The sequence below is a fragment of the Sylvia atricapilla genome, chromosome 2 (genome assembly GCF_009819655.1).
Source record: "Sylvia atricapilla isolate bSylAtr1 chromosome 2, bSylAtr1.pri, whole genome shotgun sequence".
Classification (NCBI taxonomy): Eukaryota; Metazoa; Chordata; class Aves; order Passeriformes; family Sylviidae; genus Sylvia; species Sylvia atricapilla.
The window spans coordinates 94,762,242-94,787,793 of NC_089141.1; the positions used below are offsets into that span (position 1 = coordinate 94,762,242).

At 37.2% G+C, this 25,552-nt stretch overlaps 1 protein-coding gene across 1 annotated transcript in view; it reads right to left on the reverse strand.

Annotated features, from left to right (window-relative positions):
- Positions 1-1,449: 1,449 nt before the first annotated feature.
- The window catches only part of ANOS1 (anosmin 1), a 130,702-nt gene continuing 106,599 nt past the window's right edge, over positions 1,450-25,552 (reverse strand). Inside the window, exons 10-14 of the mRNA XM_066313846.1 lie at positions 9,331-9,425; positions 7,068-7,239; positions 5,663-5,883; positions 3,492-3,633; positions 1,450-2,440 (exon numbers count right to left, since the gene is read on the reverse strand). Coding sequence (XP_066169943.1) covers positions 2,382-2,440; positions 3,492-3,633; positions 5,663-5,883; positions 7,068-7,239; positions 9,331-9,425 — 689 coding nt within the window. The 3' untranslated portion in view covers positions 1,450-2,381. The remainder of the gene's footprint in view (positions 2,441-3,491; positions 3,634-5,662; positions 5,884-7,067; positions 7,240-9,330; positions 9,426-25,552) is intronic.

A 25,552-nucleotide genomic window follows, 5' to 3' on the forward strand; every position in this document is an offset into this window, starting at 1 on the left:
TATCTCCAATGAACTGGTATCACTGGAACAAAGACCAACATCTATGCTTAAAGTGTCAATACAGTTCCATGCTTTACAGTGCCGCTACGAATTAAATGTAATTTCATCAACAGTAATCAAGTCACTGTAGATTTGATCCAACACAACTAGAACAGATTGGGATTGAAAGGTTTGGACAGAATTCTTCAGAGAAGAGGTGATTACTTTCCCTGATCCTGCTGATCCAGCAAACACTGCAAAGATCACTTCTAGACTCATCCATGCTCTGTGCAATCCAAATGTGAAAGCACACCAGTCCAATGCAAATTTTGTTTTCTTTGTAAAAACAAACACATAAAACATTTCCTTCCTGACAAAAATATCTCAGACTTTGGCATTCTGAAAAAACTGAAAATAAACCTTTATACTACAGACTTTTGGAAGAAAAATTCATCTGCTAATTTGCTAATGTATTTTGGAAAATAGAAGTAGGAATTAAAAGCACCATAACCTTTATTATATTTTAAGCTATTGCTAAAGGCCCCAACCTGTAGCAATAGAAAATGTTTGGGAAAATTCTTGGTCACTAAGTGAACATCAAAAAAGACAACAAGCACAACAGAAAGAAAATGGAAAAGAGCCCTTTAAAACTGCAAGTAAAATTGTAGAAAAATTGTAGTGAGTAAGTGATCAGAAATTTATGCAGTTTGCTTCCTCTCCCTGTGTTATAAATGCTGTAAACTTCAGTATAGACAAACTGAATATTTTGTGAGCATTTACTGTGATAACATAGCGCTGATCCTCAGTTTCAGATAGGTATTTCTTCATATTTGCTTTTCCACAAAACAGTTTGTCATCAAGACAAGGGAAATACATGTATCACTAATGTCCTCTTACTGAATATCTTGAAGACATTCGAAGTACAGATGTGTCTATAGCATCTGCTGGTAGAAAAAGTGGCCACTTTGTCCAGTTAGAGTCAAGTTTTGAGGTACATTAGTCTGATGTGATGCTTCAAGGAGTAATAGAAACGGTGCCAAAGAATTCAGGAGCACTTCAAACACATCTGAACATTAAGAGCTGATTATGGGTATTTGTATGGATGTTTATTGGCAGATACTTTTCCACCCTATCAATAATAAATCCAAGCAGTTTCTGTTTACTATTGAGACATGTGTCACTGTGAGACAAATTATTCTGGACAGTTTATACTGCGCAATAAGGCAATATGAATTCCCTTATGGTTAAAAAGGGCACCCTTCTGTCTAAATTTGAAAAATGAATTCAAATAAACTGTAAGCCAATGTTTTCCAGATGCCAGAATATTGTCACATAATTCTTTCTGTAAGCAGAACAGCAAAATAGAGCCAATACATGCATCCTTCTGTTCTAAAGATCCACAGGGAAAAGAAATATGTGCATCGAAATTCAAGCCAAAAAGTAGCTATACAGCTACTTGAATATAATGTGCCTCAGAATTACCATTTCTAAAATTTTAATGTTAACTATTCAAATTTTGAACTAGAAAATTGGTGTTTCTATTCAAGATAATATTATACCTTGAAATAGTATGTATTAAAAATTGTACATAAGATTTAAAAGTTATTTTTCTAGGATCTATCAATTAATTGCATTCATTTCCATCAATTTTAAACAATTCTATTAATTGCCATTTGCTCTACAATGGTATTTCTACCCTGTATAGCCTTTAACTATTGACTACATTAATAGAAGATCTACTTGATAGAACATTACCACTTTAGACAAGATGGGTAATACATATGTATCATCATCTTCCTCCATGGTGACATTGCAATCATTAAAAACTGGGTATTTCAGGGTTTCTGCTACGGGTATTTATTTTACTTATGTCCTTTTTTCAGACAAATGGAGATACTCCTTAATAACAAAATACATAAGGGCTTAAACTGGTGACAGGCAGGGCTTTAAGCAAAATAGATAATTTAAATCCACTGATGAGAACATGGCCTCTTTCAAAAGTATGTATACACCACAGGACCTTGCAAATAGTAACATTGAATTCAATAAGAGAACAAGCTGTATACACTGCACGATTTCAACCTACTTTAAATACAGAATATGAAAAAATTGTAATGAACAATATAATGAACATTTTCTCACAGGTGTTGAGTTGGATGTGACCTTCAGCTTGTGGAATAGTGCTGGTACTGAAATGATACCTGCTGTATGATTCATTCTGGTCATGGTGCAAACATAATTCTTCATGGCTAAACTACAGAGAAGTAGATACAGATCATACAGGATGGTAACTTCCATTGGAAAACTGGGTTCACTGCGCCAGCAGATGTGCTGTTACCCAGCCCTCATTTGGGAGCTCAGGTTTTTTTCCCTCAGTTATTTGTATAATCTTCTGAAACAGTCTAATATTTCTCTGGGGATGGCTTGTAGTGATGTGGATGATGTTGCTTCAGATGAGGTCCTAAAAAAAAGAAAAGGAAATTATGAACATATTAAACCCTGGATGTGCAATGTCACCATTTATCCATACTGAAAAGGCTTTGTGAAACCTTCAGCTTTCAATCCTTCAGCTTGTAAATGCTGAGTCTGTGCTGACAACTGTGTGTATGTTCAGTCCAGGCAACTTTAGTGGGCCTGTGAAAGGACAAAAACATTCAAGTAGATAAATTTTGAACTAATTTTTGTGGGAATTGACAGTGGTCAGGAAACAGATTTTAGGCTCCAGGCAATGGCTTGAAGCCTGTGAGAAAGCTAGGCACCCAACACTCTCATTCCGGCCTGGGAAATCATGAGGAGGAACCCAAAAGAATCCCTGTATATAGCCTCCTCCTGACTCCTGGTGTTTTTCCAATTTGTTTACCGGCAAAGACATTTACAAGAAGGTGGTGCTCTAAAGGACCAATCCTGTTTATTGTACTGAAACACTGTATAAAAAGAATCTGTCTTTCAATAAACTTTGCTATAATGCCCTCTGAAGAACTCAGAGTTCTATGTGTTGTTACATGAGCCCTCCTGAATCACATCAATAAGTTGTATTCTTTACCTGGCTTTGCAACACTGAGCTGTATTTCTCAGAAACAGAAGAAGTGCTGGAAGTGGACATTAAGAAGTTTCCATTGCTTTAGAAATACGTTTAAGTTCTAGCCATGCTGGACTGAGTGAACCCAGAAAATCTAATCTTGAAAACTGTGTAATCCTCCAGGCTGCACCTGGAGGACAGACCAACTTTGAAACCCATGTGCTATAGGGATAAGCCAAAGAGCTGTGGCTGCAAAGAATGGCAAAGGTTAGACCACAGAAACTGAGTGAGAGAAAGACTGGATTTGCTTCCACTGTTGCTGATGGACAATTATAGGGAAAAAAAGCCAATACTTTCAGACATCTCAGGCTTGTGGAATGCTACTGGAATGAGTAAAAACCCTACGGCTTGAAAAAGCTTCCACTCTTAACATGTGGAAGACTGAAATTTTGTAACACATCACCAGCACAAGTCAGAACAGTGTAGCGCTTACTGTGGGGTGCAAAGGGAGGAAGGTCAGGCGTTCGGAAGGATTTAATGGTGGCCGGCCCTTCCCCACCAGTCGTCAGCACCTGAACTTCCAAGCGGTACAGCATCGAGGGCCTCAGGTTGGGCACGGTGAGTACGTAGTGATCCTAAAAATAAATACATCACTTCAATTCATCTGTTAAAAGGATTTAACATATGCATCACTATGTTGAGTGAGCACTGTAGTAAAGCATCCCCCACCCTCGAGGAGCATCCCTCTATAAGGGAAGAGAATTCAGTTCGCCTTCAGACATTTTAGGAAGTTTAACTAGAAAGTTCTATGCCCTTCTCATTGTAATTGGCTCCCTGCCAAGAGAGAAGCACCTGTTGGACCTTTACACTGTTCTTCAAATCCTGTGCCTCTCCCTGTTGGCAGCAAGCCAAACTGTCCCTCCTAAAACATTAACTATTTAGGAAGGAGCACAAAGGAATAAAGGGGCTTTTTGGAGTGTTTCTAGCAGGGCATCAGAGGTTTTTCTCAGATATCTGGAATTTCTTTTGCTTTCTGTAATGTTTGTTATTTTCATTTATTAAACCTTTTACTTTACAAAACACCTCCGAAGAGCAGTCTGGCCAAGATTATTTTAAACCAATCTGCAAGGGCTGGACCCGCAGAGATTGATACATTTACACATGGCTCATAACACTCTGGCCAGGTGTTAAATTGTATCACAGCATGTCTTGAATTTTTCACAGCCATTCCCTTTAAGCATTTTCATGCATTTTCAATCATACATTTTCAATCATAATACTATGGTTTCACATGTACAAGGTCCAAGTTGTTACAGACTTTTATGGAAAGTGTGCTGATCACTTTAGTGATGTGCTTATCACTAAAAAGTGAATTAAAATGTATTTTCCTAAACATTATTTTAAACAAACATGTTCATTACATAAACTTGGTTTTATTCCAGATTTGCATGTGAATTCTGCTGGTTTGTAATTTAAGTAGTAACTGGCCTGGGGCCACTTCTAAAGCTAGTGAAAAAAAAAGGGTGACCACACTAATTTCAGACTTATCCTAGTTACACCGTAAGAATTTGTCTTCTGCCCTGAAGGTCATTTATGCTGTGATGGACTCACTTTTCACTGCTCCATACCTTTTATGGTCGCTTAAACACGTGCTGAATGATTTCAAAGTAATTGTATAGAAACTTCCAGGTGGGAATAATCTGGCTAAAGACTGACAGATATTAAGGAACCAGAAGTCATCCATCAAAATCAAAATCAAAACTATACATCAAAGCATCACCTGCATTAAGTTGGAACAAATCACTCATTCCAAGCTGCAAAGGCCCAGTCTCCAGAAGGAGACAGCTGGAGCAGTGATGCTGGACAGTGTGGGCAATGGGGTGTTCCTGCCTCCAGCCAGGCCGGTCTGGCCAAGAATCCACAGCACAAGTTATTCTGGTTGGCACTGAACCTGCCCCATGTGGGGAAGCCAGAGCAAGTTGTGGGAATAACTTTGCTTATTCCTGTGCGATAATTTCCTGATATTGCCTGACCAGACAGTAAAGGGGAAAGAGAGAGAGAAAAAGTGGGAGGAATCGTGTTGTTTTCCAAGCAAATTAGGACATATTTTGAGATGGGACTGCCTTTAACAGGCCTGGCTGAAGCTGTTCCATCTCATATAAAATCTTACATTGGTAGGGCAGAGAGAGGAGTGCATGCAATGCACTTGTACACTCACTGCTCATTCAGGTGCTCCTCCAGCAGTTGGGCCCCGTGCATTTCAGCCCTGGTTGTGTAAATACTACATTTTTAGTGAGAATGAATGGTCCTTGGCATAAAATACCCTAAATTTTGGCAGTTTCTGAGAGACAGAAGATACTGTTTCAACTCAAATCAGAGCCTTCTGCAAGTCACCCAGGTGCTATAAATAGACAGTTACATACAGTGATAGATAATTAAAGGAATCTCCAGGCTCTGTAGTTTAAAATGTTTGACGTATCATCAAGAATAGTATCTAAAGCTATGCTTTGCATCTCGATCAAGGAGGAAAAATTAGGCATTCCTTGCTCCCACTTACCTGCAGAAGCAGTGTTTGACATCTGCATCACCACTAAACATCACAAATGAGCCACAGACACACAAACTGAGGGAGCCATTGGGAAAAGAAAGTAACAAACAACTTACTGCTGGCAGTATCTGTGACTGGGAAATGATGCTGTTGGGTAAACTGTTCTGCCGGCTCTCTGTGGTCACTTCTGCCCAAGTGACTTGGAATCCTGTCATGGGCTGGTGAAGGTCTGCCTTGGATATCTTCCAGGAAAAATGACCAGTGATGTTACCTTCCTGAACAATGAAAGATGCAGACAGATTCTCGGGTTTGGCCAACACTTTGGGTAGAACTGGCACTATAAATTTGGAAAGCAAAAAAAAAGATAAGCTAAACTTGTAGAGTTAATCTTCAATAATATTAATTTAATTTCACAAATCAAGGTCAGGCAGAGCTGTATTTCTGGTGGTACACAGGATCCAGTCAGCTTTCCAACACCACACTTAGCAAGTGTTAACCAAAGTGTTAACCAAAAACCTATGTTTGATATATTCCACTGACATTTTGGGCCAAACTCAAACTTCAGATAATATGCTCTCAGCTTCAAGGACAGAAAAGAAAGCTATGGCATGTAAAGATCTAAGTGCCTCATTCACAAGGAGCCATTCTCCTGCTCCTCATATTTCAGAATACCTGAACTCAGACTGGAAGTTTTGGGACCACAGGAAAATGCACAGGGTAATACAGAACTCCATAATTCAGCCAAAAAGTAAAATTCATGCACTAAAACTGTAGTATAGGTTAATAAGGGCACTCTGATTAGGGAAAAGTTACACCTGAGTTGCCCAGGAAGGCTGTAATGCTGAAAACTGACAGACATTAAGGGAATGGCAGTGATGTCCAGCAGGGCTCTGGGTGGCTTATGGAGCATGGGGACACCCTTGGGAACAGGAGGGACTCAACGTGAGAGGGCTTCCCTCTAACCAGAGAGAGGCATCCACACTTGGCAGTGCAAAGCCATGGCTGACCTGACCCAGGACCAGCTGACCACAGAGGTCCACTCCAACCAATTCTGCAACTTCCATAACCCTCTAGTTACACATTTTGACAATCCTGTAATGATATGAGGGCCTGTATTTCTTATTTGAGAGCAGAATTAACATAAACAAAATCAAACTGTAAAAGCAGCTTGCATCTGCAGCAAAATATTGAAAAGATGGGTCATGCCACCATAATTGTTTATAGTTATCATCCATCAGTATAACAAATACAATGAGAAACCATTCTTTTTTACAAAAAAACCCTCAACCATGTCATTACAAATATTATTGTATGTCCACTACAATTACACTTAATTGACAAAACAGTAACAATATACTAGCCAAAATCGATGGTATTTCTGTTAATGTTCACATAAGCATAAGTGATATTTTTATTTGTTTTCAGTCTCTCATTTCCTATTCTAGAACAGTTTTTAAAGACTCTTTTGGTGATTATAAATGCTTTTGGAACTAATTGGTAGTTTTCCAGATCATACCTTACCTCCTTCAGCAGGACAATTAATATGTTTGTGTTTTTTCTCTTTAAATGCAGAGCAAGGTGGGGTAACAAAGAAAGTACTCTCAGCTTTAAAACGTCCTTTAGATTTTGCAGGCAGAACAGTTACTTTGTATTTGCATGAAAATGACAGGTCCTTCAGAATAATGTAGTTTTCCTACAATAAGAAAAAAAAAAAAAGATCACATGATGCAAATAGAGCCCAAGGGGAAAAAAAAAAAAAAAAAAAAAAAAAGTACCAATTGAAAAATAAGCTTGGCAAAAGATTAAAGGTTTTCTCAAAAAAATTTTTCCTGGATGCTTAACACATGTCAATGTGGTTTTAACTCAGAGAAGAAAGTAATTATTGTCAATGTTATGATTATTTTCAGTAGTAAAATATATTAGCATGGTATCTAAATATGTCCTTCAATTCTACACAGTTTCTTCGACACATTGCATCAAAGCAACTGACTTCTAATATTTAGAACATTCTCCATGAATGATGGCAGTGGGGGTAGCAATGTGAGGATATAAATGCTAATCAAAAAAAATAAATGTAAAAAAGCTGAGTTAAGCTGCTGTAAATGACAGGCTTCATCTATGTTTAACTTTTTAAAAGCACATTTAAAGTTCAGCATACCATTATGGATGCATATTTTTCCACTTGAGTACGTTAAGTACTTCTATATTCTTATCAGGAAAGAGAACTCCACAGCTAATACAAAGCACAAGTCTCCAATTAAGGACAATAAGTGGAGAAGAAAACTTTATACAAAGTGTAAGTGTCCTGCTAAATTCTTACTGTTGTCTGAAGCACTTTTGAAAATTATGGTCTGAAAGCCTTAACACAAATCATATACGGAAAAAATGGTTGGTTTTTAGCCTGGAAAGATCTCTAATAATATGTTATTGCCTGAGGTTAAAAGTCTTTCATTACCTTTTAGATATTTAATTCCCTTCAGAATCACTAATTTCCCGTGTTCTTTTGCATAGCTCTCTCTTTTTTCTAACTGCAAATTAGTCTAACCTTCACCTGGAAGGTCATTTGCGATGGGACATACGGATTGGGCTGAGAGTGGACTCCCTGCCTTCAACCTGCTGGGAGAGTGGTCCAACAGGTTTGATGTCTCCTTAAAATTGTGACAGGACTATTTTTATTTATTGTGACAGATTGCATGAATTACCATAAAGTGACTGGAAATAAGGGAGAAAGGAAATAAGTCCATTAATCCCACAATGCATTTGGACAGATGTCCAAACAGTCTTTCCTGACCTCTAGTGGAAATGAACTTCTTCAACGTTAAGTTTCTCCCATCTCCAATGTGCATATCTTTCAACAGTGCAAATAATCATAACATTATGTCAAAATGATTTTTAAAACCCACCTCTACTATGTGCTTTGCTGACCCCAAGAAGCAGTAAATCTTACAAGCTAACACCATCCCGTGTGAGAAATTGTGTCTTTTGTTTTACTCTTTTACATGCCATTAACTCCCTCGAATTGATGAGGTAGTACAGAGCAGGGTAAGAAGGAAAGGTGAATTGTGACTTTGTCCATTCTGCATAACACACTAAATCAATTCTGATGCACCAATCACTACTTTGTTGTTCAAAAAATGTGTTACAGAGACAGAAGACACTAGATTCCCAACAAATTGTCAACAACTGTCAACAATTGCCAACAAATTACAAAGTACTGGCACTGCAATATATATTTGGGCTGACGTGTACTTGCATGGAGCTTTTCTCCCCATCTGATATTTGCCCAACTTTCAGATTTAATATCTAGTATTTGTCACCTACAGTTCTTCTTTTCTTATCTATTATTTTCCTCAGGGAGAATAATCACCTGAAACTCACCTGCAAGTCTAAAAGAAAACCTGGTTTATTAATTATTATTATTACTATTCAGTATTTGCACTGTGCTAAAGTCCTATATTATTAATTGCAGATAAAGCTGAGTGTTCTGTATGCTATAGGGACATGTAAGTACTTAGTTAAGAAGTTTGTCTGGTCCCATTTTCTGAATAATAGCAAAAATAAATAAAAGATTTTAGCCTAGTGTAGATTTAGGAAATCCAAGCAATCCAAAACCTGTTGAGATACCTAATTTTTATCTTTTGCCAGAGAGGAACATAAAAAAGAAAGCATCCTTACTGATCTATGAAACAGGGTATAACACATACTGTGTTATGTTACAGACCATCCTTTCTCTTGCTGCCTAGGAACTACTCAGAGTCGAGCAGAGGGCTGGATGCAGACTTACATAAGTCAGCTCTGTTACTTTCCTAAGTCCTTTGGTGTCATTGTGTGCACAGGACTCCAGTAACCAGTGGACTTGGAATTGATTCATGCTGATATCTAAATGATGTAAGAAGAGAGGAAAAGACATATGTTATAAATATGTTTTCTCCAAAAGATATATCTTTTCACCATTGCAGCTCTTCTGGCTTCTCTGGATAAAAACAGGACTTTTAAGTATTGTAGAGCTGGTAATTCCTCACTAAGCAATTTTAATAAAACGGACAAAATATTATACACCAATATAATTTAAACCTTGTATCAGCTAAAGGAGATAAAATAGTGACATTTCATTTTCAGATATGTTACCATATACTGCTTACATTAAAAAAAATTAAATTGAGCATTAAAAAAAATAATCCCCATTCTGCTACTTCTGATTATCCTGCATATAATGGGAGTGACTTGGTGTCAACTGCCTGACTGTTTATATTGTTAGAACATTGCAATACTGCTGCCTGGCACTGCTTGAGAAATCTGTGCCTGAAGATATGTGAAAATGCCTGTAAATCCCCAAGGTTTCTTCGTTCAGGATAGACCATAAAACCTGTTCAGTATCTGTCCAAATAAAATTCTAGTCTTGACTCTTATGAGTAATACTGAAGGCTTAAGTTTACTCCCATCTAAATCAATGACAAAACTTGCTGCAGTATCAACAGTGTAAGCTTTCAACTGATTTCCAGCTCTTCTAGCTTTTTTTCTAATAATACTTGAATAAAGAAGAAAAACAAAGAGCAAAAATGAACTGAGAAAGGAAGGAAAACTCATTAGGTAGTAGGAGTAGTTCCTGACATTTTCTGGATTTCATTCTCTATACAGGAGATGCAAAATTACATCTGTTATTATTAATTAGCTTGGTATGACAGAGCCACTAATGTGCCTGACTGTGGGTTTTGGGAGGGAAAACAATTATCTCTGACGCCTTAAGGGCTGATCTGGTATTAGACTGCTATGAGCAGTTTGGATGCAGAAGAAAAGGATGGTAAACTAAAGAGAAAATTACTAGTGTAGGAAACTAGCTGAAATGGCCCCTTGAAATAAATTTTTGCAGTAGCTCTACTCTATAACACCATGTATGCTAATGATTACTGCAATTTCTTTGGGAACAATACTTCTTTGAAAAAGAAATTTATTAAAAATACATTTTCTGCTTTGTAATTGTTCCCTCTCATTTAAAATAAATAAAGAAATGGATGTGCTCTTGCTTGTCTCTTCAAGTTTTTCCACTTGATGTGCCTACTGGATGAAGACACAAACTCACAGTGCCTTTTTAAGTAGGTTTCATCTGATTTCATCTCTTTCAGTTCACTCCATTATTGAGTATCACCTGCTAGATGATCCTTAAGGGCTCTTCTGACCCAAACCATTCTATCCTTCTCTATTTATTTTACACTATCTTCATGGGCAGACTGCCCTTTGCAAATCTACAAAATGTGTATTTTCACCTGTAACACTTTTCACTTGAAATCTACAAATAAATCGCTCTCTTTTGGCTAAATGTTTATCCAAGCCAATTAAACCTTGCAATTGTCCAGTAATCAGGGATTGGAAAAAACAGGTAAGTCACAAAATACCACTACATGGGCAACTGAGAAAAGACAAATCCAAGCATCAAGAGCTTACAACAGCTCAGCATTGATTTGTAGAGGTATAGAGGTTTACTAGGCCTCTGTTCAGAAATGTAGTTCAAGGTAGAATCATGGAATTGTCAAAGGGTTTGGGTTGGAAGAGACTTTAAGGATCATTCAGTTCCAACCCTCCCACTAGACCAGGTTGCTCGATGCCCCATACAATCCGGCCTTGTACACTGCCAGAGATTGGAAAAAATATTTATTTCCAGCTGTTGTAACACTGGAATCCTCTTTGCATTTTCAGGCAGGTCTACCTCCATTCATTATGTGGACTTCTACTCCCAGATAGTTCTTTTCTTACTTCCTTCCTCCTTCTTTTCTGCATTAGCAAACTCTTAGTAACCCATTTGTAAACACCTGCTGTTTCTGATAACCCTTCTATTCGAAGAAAATAGAAATAAGTTAAAGAAGAATATAAAAAATTGGAAATACATTTAAAAAATCTATCAGCTTGTACTGTAAACGTAGGGGGAAGGTTTCATAAACTTAACATTCTCATTTTATTTGAGCTAATGAATCTTAAATTTGATAGTATTCTGATAACAACCTATACTGAAAATAGAGGACTTTTTTCTTTTCAGTGAGTATGTAATCAAAGGTTATCTGAGAAAGAGTTTTGAATCACATCTGCAAGTAGATTAACTGTTATAAACTGAAAGTCATCATGATAGCCAGCAAGACTAAAACTTTCTTCAATTCTCACCTCCACATTTATGATTGCTATTGTCTAAAAAAATGGAAGATACACAGGTTAAATGCCATGTGTTAAAAAAGAGAAATGTAAAAAAAATTCATAACAAAACCACCCCAATTTTCTCCTTTTAAAAAATCTATCCTGTCAGTGTCTAAAGTCTGACTAATAACATGCAACAGCATAAAGTATGAAATACAATAAGGACGTAGCTCCTACTTGAAACAGAAACTTTTTTAAAAATAGGGAAAGGTGGGATCTTTTGTGATTAAATAAAGCTAGAAGTCTGAAAAACTCAAAATGTATATGCATGCATGTAGTATGCATATGGAATGACAAGATTGTTTTAGAAATTACCTTTAATATTTTTAAAAGCAAAAGGATACAAAACGTATACAATTATCTAAAAAGCCCAATAAGAAACTGAGAAAAATGATGAAAGTATGCCTTTGTCTTATAGAGTTGCTCATAAAGATAATTTCTCTAGTTTGATGAAACATTATACAGCTGATTTTGTGTTTACAACACATGCAAAAGAAAAGTTTCTCCCAGTCCTCCATTGAGCAATGCACATCATCTGAGCGAGATCACTACCATGAATTATACTTAGACTTTTGGATTTAGCTGTCCAATGCAAACTGAGGGACAGGTGAAAATCTGAGCAAACTGGATGAGCTGCTCAAACTGCATCCAGCTGAATGTCAGCCACTGCCACCAGAGCCAAGGGTTCTGGACCAAGCTCAGCTAAGGTTAATACACTGAGCCCACAGCCACAGCTTCTTCCAAAAAGTCATTTGAGTAGTTAAATATGAACAGAATATTCATTACTTAATGGGGCTGATTTTGGACAGTTTTATCAGAAAACTCAGCTACTCCTTCTAAAATAAGTGCAAAACACTGTCAAGAAATTGCCAAACTGCTTCAGTCTGCTTCTGTGGTATTTCAGATACCACAGAAACAATCTCCTTTCGAGTATCTGGAGTTTTCTTGATTCTAAATTTTCAATTATGAGGTTTTTTTTAAAGCTTTTTAACTTCATTGTTCTCATGGTTAGAACATCTATAATCTGATACTAGAAACAGTGATGCTTGCACAAACAGCAAGCATTCTCATTTCCCAGAACTCAAAATATTTTTATGGGAACATTGAATTTGAGGGACATAATAAATACTAGCACTCATTTGAGCAACTTGAAGCTCATGAAATTAGTCAACAAAATAGCCACTTAAGTACGAACACAGACAGCTTATTCAAATAATTACTTTTATTTTAAAATTACTTTTATTTTAAATTTACATAAAGAGAAAAAAAAAGGGCAATTACTTTAAAAATCTCTTAATGATACTGACACGGAAATTATCTCCAGATGCCCAAGCTAAAGATTTTTAGGTCTGTAAGACAAATGCATGCAGCTAATCTTTTCAAATAAACTAACAGTTGATGTTAATTACTATGACGGGCATTTTTAAAGTAGATTTTCTGAAGTATAAATTGAGTTTCTAGACTTCAGAAAAAATGTGCATACAGATACCACATGATAATGTTCATTAAATCCCACGTACGCTTCACTCTTTTGCTCAACAAAGTATGCAGTCAACTTTGTTGGACAGAAATCTTACATCTCTAATTAAAATGTATGGATGAGGGAATGCTGTAAAGCATGGGTTTTTTTCATTTACCCCAAACTGCCTTTATTTTCACATGAGTATCTCCACAAAGCTCTCTATCCATAGTGTCCAGAAAGATGCTTTTCACCAGATTTTTGTGATTTTTCCCCCTCCCCAACTTCAACATTTTAGTTCCATTTTAATAAAAACATATAATTATATTTCTGATTTTTCTGGATGGAAAATGTGCATTTATTCCATATCTTGAAGCTGTACAAACAGCTCAAAATTCTACTAATGCCAATGCCAACTACATGTGTTTGCCACTTGGAAAACTTCAGGCTCATATGCACAATTTAAGCATCTTAAATTGATAGACCTGAACATAGCTTAAGCCACGGATGCACAATAGTTACTAGATATACCCTGGGCTAAATCACCTCCCCACAAAATTTAAAGCTCTGAGTATCATTCAGAAAAAAAATTCAACAAAATGTCAGGTAATTCTGCAAGTTCTCCTAGATGGAACTTCTGGTTTGAATGGTTCTACATTATATTTAAAATAAACTAAATTTTTTAAGTTTTTTCTTTTGTTTTTCTTGTCTTTTTCAACCTCTTCCACACTTCTAATTTGTACTCATACATTACTGCCAATCCTATGAAAATTGCATCTAATGTGGTTTCCTTTTTTTTTTTACCATGCAACCACAGACAGCTACTTTCTCTGCCTCAAATACTTTTTTCTCCTTTATATTACAGTTACTGTTCCAGGAGGGTGCCAAATTGACTATCATAAGGAACTGAAGCTTTGTAACTGAGAAACTGGCATGGCATGGACATAACAGCAGTGAAATTTTCTCAGCAGCCCAACATCATCAATATGGAGCTGCCCCAGGAAACCAGGTAAACAGAGGTGTTTATTTATTTGCATCCTATGGTCCACAGCAAGAAAATTGCAGCAGGCTGTTTTAGGAACTGGGGAGAATTCTGCCACTGGTTTGCCTGAGATCTTTAGGTAAAGAACTTCATGGTTCCTTATCTCTCTTCCACCCCTGTCAAGTGGTGAAAACTATGACGGTGCATGCTGTAAAAGTATTTCAGCTCTTGCATGTTATTCTGATGTTGGTCTCTACTATTTGGTACAAAAATGCCAATTAATGCCAGCTGTGACAGCACTATTATGCAGGCAACCAAATTACAAAAACTTATTAGAAGGAAAATCAAATGGGATTTGTTGGAAAACAAGGTTTCACAGCAGACATGTTCAACAACAGCACTTCAAATTAAGGTTTAATTACAATAAAAATGTCTGGCATCAATAAACACGGTAACATCAAGTCGATTTCTGCATTGTGACAGGATTGAAAGTAATTAACGTGCAGTGTTGGATAGATTTTCCCATTAGAATAAAATACAGCATAAAAGTAAATACTATAAAGTAAGACATATGAAAACCTTTACCTGCTAGCATAAAATTAGTAATTTAATAAAAATAACTAGAAGCTGTGAAATAAGCACTTCAGGAAAAAAAAACAATGTTCTGCATTTTTTGTCAAGACACCTCAACAGACTGACTCCCTCCAAAATATATACCTATAATCAATATGCTAACTGCAAAAAGAGTTGTTATCAAAGCTTGGAAGATAATGAGCCATATGTAAACCTGCTGTCTTCATTCAAAGCTAACCTTTCTTCAAACAGAATGCCATAAGGAGGATAACATATCTCTGAAACTATTCAGTAAGAAAATTATTGAAATAATTTGTTCTGTGTGCAGCTAAACCTTCAAATTTATTATATTTTGTTAGATCTGATATTTCATATAGCAAGCCACAATGATTTTTTTGTGACTGGCCACATGTTTTTTGTCTTTGCATACTGGGTGGGATTGTTCTTCCAAGCTTCTGAGCACAGGGGCCATTATTCAACATTGCACTGAGGCATATGAACAGTTCTGTTAACTTTAATAGTTAAGGGTAGCTAAAGGATCAGGCCAGAAAGTTTAGAACCTAGCAAGAACAAGACACTAATGACCATCAAAACTACAGTCAAAAGATGGTCTTGAATATGCCTTTGATGGCCTTAGATTAGTAGGAAGAAGAAAATATTAAAAAAATTGGGTAATTTCCCTTCTGGATCACGTCTTGCAGCATTGCTGCTCTAAAAATAGACTACAGCAAGCAGAAAATATTTTATATTTAACATCATAACACAGGGCAGAATCTGCTCAGGGCACATGAAGTACATCTCTCAGTATCTACAAGCTTGATTAATTGATTCTACTATAAAGTCATAGTATGATTTTTCAGAGCTCTGTATAAATCCTGTGTCAACATTCCATCTGGGAAAAAAATACCTCACTGTATTGAATGGTGAAGCTGTAGCAATGGTAAATGGTGAAATCAATGATGCCTTGCATAAAGTAAAAGATATTATCAGCTCTGAAGAGTTCAAAGATTTGTACAAGTCAAAGGCCTCTGAAGAAATGCTCCTGCTCTGTCACCTCCCAGTATGTAACCCCCTTTACAGCTGGACATCTACAACCACCCAGCACTGATTCCATCCCACCACTGCAGCAGAAGGATGAGCAGCAGTGCCTGCTCTGCAGTAGCACCTGCCTGCATTTCCACACCACCAACTAGAAAGCAAATATTTGAGACAGAACGTGATGAAGTGCCCACTGCTCTCGCAGACTCATGTTCATCTGTTTATTGGACAAACATTGTTTGTCCATGTCTACACAGACATCAAATATATGCAGTTTTCCATCAGTGCTTTTTCTGATGAAATTCAGTTGCTGGAGAGGTCCTGAAAAATACGCACGGAAGGCTGAAATATGGGAAAAATCCAAGTGAAAAAATGAAGCAGTGTTATTTACTACTAGTTCCTTCAGTTTTGAAGACATGAGTAGTGTGAAGTGATCCTCATGGTATTTATAACATTTAAATAACAGCATGACAGAAGACCAGTTTCGGAAGGAATACTTCACTGTACTGCAGAGAAGCAAAATATGATCTCAGTCAGAACACTAGATCATAACACTTATTTATTTCTTCATGTACTGGTTTATGAGCCATTGTTTTACTCCGATTCATGATGTCCAACATTTGCAGTCTGAAGTTAACAATAGGGCAAGAAGTAATAATATAATAACAAGTGCTATTTTACTTATGGTAGTTTAACAAATGCAAAACTAGGTAAACACAATTTACCTTCTACTAATGTTAAAATGCCGCTAATGTGCTAATGCATTCAAGTCTCTCTGCACTCCTCTTTTCCACGTAAAAAACTATTTGTTTTGTCACAGGCATTTTAGGTCAATTCTCTTAAAAAAAAAAAATCATAATAGCTCTGTCTCTTTTGCTTCCTCTTCATTGATTCACCTGATGGTGTAAAAAAATCCAAAGTTTTGTTTGGTTATGAATTTCATGGTATTCGTGACACCTCTTGAGAAAAAAAAAGCTTTTTAATAATCAACTATTCAGGCAGTATGTTTAAAAATAACACCAAGACCTTCAGTTGACATTTAAACTTCACTCAACAAACAACTCTTAGCAAGACAAGCTATACTGTTTCCTGCTCTTACATGGAATATAAGCAGTTTCGATTAAATCACAAAGATATCGTTTCTCCCATTATGCCATTTAAAACAAACTTTCTTTCTATAGACCACATTCTTTGTATAATAGAACAGTAAGGCTTTCCAAAAATTATATTAACAATTACTGTGTAATTTAAAGAGAGGCCTGAGACACAGTATTTTTGTCCATATCTAGACCTAGGAAGCCTCAAGGTTTGAAGATGTTTATATTGAAGGATTTAAGCCTGGGATCATCTCTAAGCCGGATTACCTCTACCCTTACTTATTTTCCCACACACAACATCCTATACAAAGTGAGTTCAACAGTATCTCATTCTGGTTTTCCATTACAAGGAAATTCGCCCCTTGTAAGCTCCAAGTCTCACAATAGCTGCTTGTAGCCTGAATAGAGGCTTTCTACATTACCCTCTCATAGCCAGATTTTCAAAGCTAGCTAAGCATCCCAGACCTGAATTTAATGAAAAAGGAAAAAACTCCAAACCAACAAGTCCAAGGCTCACTAAGGTTATTCACACACTGGAAATGTCACCAGGGACTCTACCATTAACTTTAGCCTTCTGTGTAACTTTGAAAAATGTGGACAACAATTTAGAAAAGCAGACTATAATGAGGGTAAGTTTACTATATTGAGAATAAGTAATCTTGGAATACCTTCCAATTCCAGAGTCAAAGTACAGACTCATCTTGCCCCTAATTCCACAGTGGGAAGAGATGCAGGGATGTACCAGCTACTCTCTTCTCTCTCAGACCTCATGCAAAAGCCATATATTGGGTGGGTTTGCATGCATGTACAGTGATCCATGGAATTCCAGAGCTGGACGTTCCTGACATGCATTATGGAATGCCATACCAGGACCTTGCTTTGCTGAACTGGTAGTCAAAAAAGTTTATAGCATTAATATGCAGCTTCTAAATCTGCAGTTAAAGATTGATATGCCTACAAGAAATAGAACAGAGCAAAACCAGGTTAAGTATCTATAAAACCATGTGTGTACAGACAAGGTAAATAGAGTAGGAATTAGGATTCATATAAATGTAGAAGAATTGGCTTCAAAACAACAACAACAAAAAAGTGGTTCTACATAGAACAAGCACTTAAAACTCTGGAATTCCATAGCTCAGGATGTTTGAGATGCCCTAAAACTTGGTGACCCTCAGAGGACACTGAAAATTATTGTGAAGATAAATACATCAGAAGTGAATAAATACAGTGAAATTACACTGGGCTCAGGGATTTTGACTACTTAGAAGTTGTCTGAAGCTGGGACAATAATACGCAGAAACACTGTTACACTCTTGCCCTATTCTTATGTTCATTTGGATTTGCTTTTGGCCACTGCCAAGAACAGAACACCTGTTGGGTAGGATCTTTGGTCTAGACTACTATGGATATTTTTTGCATCCAGTTTATGGTCACAGGATCAAAAGAAACTGATATTAACAACTCATTATACATCAGCTGCATATATGAATCATCTTAAAAATTAGATTATAATTTCAATTTCATATACCTTTTTTTTGTTTCCTTTTCTCCAACTCCAGCTATTCCTCACATAGTCCAGTTTCCTTCCCCTATTTGTAATGTTTATGCAACTGGCATTATGGCCACCTTATAAACCAGCTAATTAAAAATACAGATTAAAAAGAGGCACATGGAGGGAAATTGACCCAGTTTACAATAGGACACTCATTAGTTCAAACCACCTTCGCCATAAGCATGATGACTCCCTGCTGATAGGTTAACCTTCCCTGGATCATAAGATCAATGCTTTATCCAGAACTTAGGCAGGCTAAGAGAGAACTCATGAGCAGTTATTAGCCCATAGCTCATGAGAAGCATCTTGTAAACTGCTGAAGCTCAGCACCTTTTACTCACAGTAGGGATGGTAGGATTGCTCCAGGTATGATAGTGTAAGCCTGTGAGACAGAGCTTTGACTTAATATGACCGAGTGATACAGATTGGGGAGAGGAAGAGCTCAGCTGGTCAGAGCATGGTGCTATGGTGTCAAGGCTGTGGGTTTGATCCCCATAAGGGCAATTCACTCAAGAGTTGGACTCAATGACCCTTCTGGCTTCCAACTCAGATTATTCTGTGATTCCATACTTGGATGGTAAAAAGCTTGCCATTTTACCCCTCAGTTATTGAGACTACCTCACATCAGACATTGCCATTGACAAGTTTAGTGATACTATATAAGCATGCATATATACATACATAAAGTACTGTGCCTGTTGTTAAACTAACTTTATACATTGTGGTAAGAGTCAGGGAGTAATTAGAAATCCAGAAAATTGTACCAGTCAGACATACACATATTGAAAGTACAAAAGTATGCTGATTTTGAAAATTAATTTTTTCCTGAAAAATTAAAAATCAGACAAGATTTTCATTTATTAGTTGGCCAGTTAATTTCTTCAGTGCCTTTAAGTGGATTAAGTCTTGATAAATGATTTTGCAATGGAATATTGAATGTGTATCTTCCATGATGGTCTATCTGTGGATTGAACTCATAGACCAGGTAATTATTACATTTCTATTTAAACTTTTAATGTAAGTTCAAAAGAAATCAAGCATAAATTTCTATCACTTCCTAAACTTAAAAATAAAAAGAAGAATTCTTTTAAATGCATAAATTAAGTCAAATTAAAAACACTTTCACAATGACTAAAGGTGTTCTGGAGTATGATTCAGATTCAGTCATACTGAGGACTTGTGCACAGCCCACACTACATAAATTTTAAAATTAAACAATAAATGGTTTAAATGTACAAAGTGTACAAATGTAGAAGCCAGTCCAGTACAGCCTTCAGCAAACATCAGCTGGTGCCTGTTAAGTAAAATCAGTGTTCTGTGCTGTCTGTGCTCTGGGAACACAGTAGGTAGTTCTGATTTGACTTGTGATTATTTGATTTCCTGGCAGACTTTGAAGCAATTCCAATTACATTCCTGAGACTAGCAGTTGGACAAACTTGCCCCTAAATCTCTCATACCAAGAGCTTTAACCACCTACCCTGAAAGGCATGGAGGTTTGGAAGCAAGTGCAAGGCAACAAGTAATGTTTTTTTGTTCTGCCTGTGAAATCAAGAAGAAATGCAGTAAACTGTGCCTTTGAAAAGACTTTCCAATATTGTCCCATTTGCACGGGAGATGCCACTGAGGTTGCCACCATTGTAAATGTAATTTTGAAACTTTATAACTGACCCCACTAATCAATTGCAGACTGTCTGAGAATTTGAAAACCATCTGCTCTACCAAATTCTATTATTTGTGGTTGATGTTTTTCATGACTTCCACCAGTAACATTTTAAGTATTGCAAGTATTTCACATTTGGACAGAAAACAGAGTCCTATAGGCACTTCATAAAGTAAAACAAGCAGAAGTGGAGATGGTCAGATGCTCTCCTTCACATCCTTTTAAAAAAGGCAAAGAGATTTTTTTTCCTGAAACTACATTAAGACAAAATTAAGGAGAAAGACAAAGTTAGGGAGGTTTAGGGACCACACAGATACTTCTGACACGATATTTCTTTAACTCCAGAATATTTTCCCAGGACAATTAAAGCTTACAGCACTATCTATCTCCCCAGGCATGATGCTGTAGAAGTCCATTATATAAAGGCATCAGAGTCAGGAGTTCACACGTGGAAAAGCAAATTCTGTAATATCTACCAGTGCATTTATAAAGAGGTGATCTAGTTGAAGAGTCCTGTGCTTAAAGCCAGCTTTACTAATTAAATCCCTAAATACTAATGCACATTATGCATATCCACACAATAACCACTGCTGAGACAAGTCCCTGTATTCCCATAGCAGTCTGAGAGCACTATGTTAGTGTATACTTCACTATAATTAACACTCACATCATTTTGCTGAAAGAACCATCTGGACCACAGTGATATCCTCAAGTACAAGTATTTTACTGCTTGAATATCAATAATTAGAATATGGCCACCTGCTCAAACACTCATCTGCCCAGTGCAACAGCTGGTAGCAAACTAAAACTAAATAATGCTTTAGCATTAAGCAAGTACTGTGGAATTCTTTAGAGTAAGAGCTGGAAACTCCAATGGCCAGTGAAGGATTTCTTTACCTTCAATGGCTCTACTTCCATGAGAAAGGACCATTTGATATGTGTTATCAGTGGGAAAGCTTTCATTTCAAAACCTGCCATATGAAATACCTTATTACAAACAAAGAGTCAGCACACACAGACACTTCATTTATGTCCCTGAACTAAGTAAAAGTTAATTTTGTTTTCCTAAGATGTGGGTTAAAAAGCATTTGTGTTAGCTCTCTATTTGCTTTGCCATGCCTTGCATTTTATTCTTCTCTGCAATTTAATTCATTATTCTTGTTTGGTTGATTTATCAGACAATGGAGGAATCTCTGCCTCTCCCTGCCTTAAGTATTCTTTTTTTCTTCTGCTTTAGAATTTACAGAAACACAAAGAAAGAAGCCTGAAGCCAAGTCTTAATGCATTTTAAATATTTGTCCTTTTAAGCAAAATCAAGAAGAAGATATATTGATTTTAAATATCTAGAAGTACTTAAAATGTTTAATTTAAAAAGCAGGAAGTAAATGCACATCGACTTAATTCAAAGAAAAGGAAACTAAAGCTTTACCTGAGCAAAGAGAGCTGTATTATACTCAAATAGCAGGCGCCTAGAAAATGGTAGTGAAGGCAGAGTAATGACTTAGAAATTTTGTTGTGGCAAGTGCTTTGGAAAGAAATTACATTCTGATATTTTTGTGCATTATAATAATTGAAGCAAGTGATGAGAATTGATGCAGAGTTCATAAAAGGTGAGATTTTTTTTTCCTTCTGTCTGTAGACAAAATTTTATTTTCATAAAATTCAGATTTGCAGCAACTTGGAAGCTTTTCAGTGAAGTCCAACACTCGGCTCTCCAGCTGCCCAACCACAGAAAAACAGAGAAAATTTAAACATCTTTTTTATTTTCACATATTGAGTCTTGATCACTGCATAATATACTGAGGTTCTTAATCATTCTAAGTATCTATTCCTTTTAAATAGAGGTTTCAGAGTGCATCCATTTTTGGTAATGGATGGTACTCTGTGACCTCAGCACCAAGGAGTTAAAAGTGATTTGTTTAATTTGATCCCACTACTTGACAACTTCTGATTTCACACATCAAGATGGCCAAAATATCTGGCCATGAAACACATTATACTTTTCTTTTACAAAAGGGGGATTCATGCTGTTTAAGGAATGTACTGTTTCTCTAATCCCAGGCCTAAATGAAAGACAGCAAGGAAAAGACATTCTTTTCCTTCAGAAAGAAGCTATTGTATTTATATGCAACACACTTTTGGATGACCCTGTCTAGCAACATCATGTGCATTTGCTAAGTACCTTGTACTGCCTGAAGTGAGGAGGTATTTCTGCTAGCATGCATCCTGAAGTGATTATTGTCACCATACCAAAGTATGCAAACTGAAAGATTATTTCAGAAAGAGCTTTATTTCAATGTAAAGTCCAGATTCTACATTCCACTCATGCCTTATGCTTACTAAAGTTAATGGGACTTAAGAAATGACACTTGAAGAAAAGGCCCAGATAAGTCTTTCCTGCTTACCAAATTATGGCACATTATGATGCATATATCTGGAAATCCATCCCCTTACTCAGACTTTTATTCAAACACTGTGCTCAGTTTCTGAGTACTGATACACAGTCACTCCTTTGCTGCATAACAAAGTCAGTTTGGTAACAGTTTTCAACACTCTCTCTGTGCAGTTGCTGCACAGGACAGAGGTCTGATGCATTCTATTCAGAAGGATGATATAAAACCAAGAGCTTTGGCCCTGATGTCATCACTGTGTTCTTTTCACTGCCTTCCTAGAGGCTCATCTGCAAAGTTCACTGAGGAATACATCTTCAGTCATGGAAGAACTATCTTTGAATAGTGAAAAGACAGCGCCATACCTTCTGTAAATCCTAAGGCACATTGCAATAAACTTAAATGGCCTCTGCAGGCTGGTATTGATGGAGGAAAAATTCCCTGTCATTGAAAAAACAGTGAAAATATCTGTTACAGGGCCTTACACACAGAACTTAGTAACTTGATTTAATTTACAGTTAGTTCGACTTTGAGCAGATGGTTGGACCAGCTGACCTCCAGAAGTCCCTTCCTGCCCATTTAAATTCTTCTATGATTCTGACCTATATTTAGCTCTTTAGACTGAGTAAAATGATTCAAATTCAAAAGCAAAATAGCTTCTCAGCTAAACTGGGACCAATGAAAATAAAGACACAATCTAAAACAACCTTAGAAGCATGTTTGTGTTTCTTTAAATGATATAAGCAATCCACACAGTTTTTTCCTTCTGTTTCTGTAATCCATGGTATGCTGTGAGGCTACAGTGTTGGGACACAGTAAAAAACTCTTCCAGAGAGCCACCTTAGTTAAGGAGGAAATTATTAAAAATATCTCTGGTCTGTATAGAATGGTATGATGAATGAATTAGGAATACAATAAAAAATTCTGAGCAGCTATTAATATAGAGAAGTAATAACTCTGTTTTTACTATGAGAAAGACCCATGTTATAGCAGCTATTAACACATTCATTACAGCTAAAATAAACTATTTCAACATAACAAGGGCAACTGTAGGGTTGAACAAAGTTCAGTAAATTTCCGCAAAGAAAGGCAGGGTCCTACACCTGGGGAAGAACAATTCCCTGCACCAGAACAGGGTGGGGGCTGAGCTGTAAAGCGGCTCTGTGGAGAAGGACCTGTGGGTCCTGGTCAACAACAAACTGTCCATGAGCCAGCAGAGTGTCCTTGTGGCCGAGAAGGCCAGTGGGATCCTGGGGAGCACTAGGAGGGGCATTGCCAGCAGGAGGGTGATCCTGCCCCGCTGCTCAGCCCTGGTGAAGCACATCTGGAGTGGCACATCTGGAGTGTCCTGTCTAGTTCTGGAGGTCCTGGAGCGGGTCCAATGGAGGGCAACAAACATGACTGGGGGACTGGAGCATTTCTCCCATGGGGAAAGGCTGAGGCAGCTGGGATTGTTTAGCCTTGGGAAGACAGACTGAGAGGGGATGTTATCAACGCTTACAAACATCTTACGGATGGGTATCAAGAAGATGGGGCCACAGTCTTCAGTTGCGCCCAGTGACAGGACAAGGGACAATGTACAGAAACTGAAACAGAGAAACTTTCATCTAAATTAGGAAAAAATCCTTTACTTAGAGGGTGGCAGAACACTGTAACAGGATGCCCAGAAGGGTTGTGGAGTCTCTCTCTCTGGAGGTATTTGGAACCTGCCTGGATGTGATCCTGTGCAGTCTACTCTAAGTGAACCTGCTTTACCAGGGAGGTTGGACTAGATCATCTCCAGAGGTCCCTTCCAAACCCAGCCATTCTGTGATTCTGTGATGACATACTGGTTTAAATCTTCATCTTACAAAAGCCCATCTAAAATCTAAATAACAGTTTTATTTCATCATCTCTGCAACCATCTCTTGGTTGTCATGAAGTCTAACACAAAAAGTTCAAAAAATACTTGAAAACCTTTCTAGACAAAGCAAAGACTACTACAACCAACTGAAATTTGATCAATTTACAAATGTCCAATGCATTTAAGCTTGAAAGTTTATTGTTCAAATTATTTTTTTTTATCATGGTAACTCTTATGCTTATCAACCTACTTATTTCACATGGTTTCATGCTGGCCTCTTAATTTCTTGTTTTAAAGTTATACATTCCAATTAAGGACTATAGAATGGTTGTGTTTATACACCAAAAAAAGGCATTGATTTTTAATAGCAAACTACACAAAAATGAGAATATTAGTGCAATCAACAGAGACTTCTGTGCTCACCCACCATGTAGGAGACAAACAGGTCAATTTTTTCAGGAACTATTTGAACTCTGATTACATACCTCAAACAAAAATAGATGCCATGCCACTGAGCAGGCTCAGGTAAGGTCTCTCTCAGTATTTCCTATTATAGTTACTGCACTCTACTACCTCCTACAACTCTCTAAACATGATCTAGTGCAGTTCATAAAGGTGAAAGATGTGTGAGTACAGTTCCCAGCACAGCTGTCTCAGTAACTGCTGTTTTTCATGAAGACAATGTGATTTTCCTGCTGTGTTCCTTGCACAGTCACACAGACCTGCTCTGCAGTAAATTGTTACTAGCAAATTTACAGTACCTGATCCATGCACTACATAATCTCCAAACTCTTGCAAGAGCTTATAGAAGCTGCTGGCTTCTCAGGAGCAAGTAATTTGGCCATATTTTAGTTTCACACAAGGCAATGGTTCTTGCTGAGTTACTACATGTGCTGTCACTCAGAATACTGATACTTTCTTTTTAAAAAGGAAAAAAAGAAGGAAAGTGTGATGAACTGCCATATTCTGCCTCTCTTCACACACCTTTGCTTATTCTGCAAGAAAAAGGAAAGCACCTTCCACTGCATGGCTGGGGGCATTTACCTAAACACCCCAGTGCCTCACAGAACCTGCCCCCAGCCCTGGGCCAAAATGGGTTTCTGGGTGTCCCCTTATGTAACTGGATGCACAGAGCTCAAAACAAGATGAGTCAGCTGTACAGTCAGCAACTCAGCAACTCAGTTAGTACACCCCTGGCACAAGGTGACAGCATGTAAATCCATGTCATT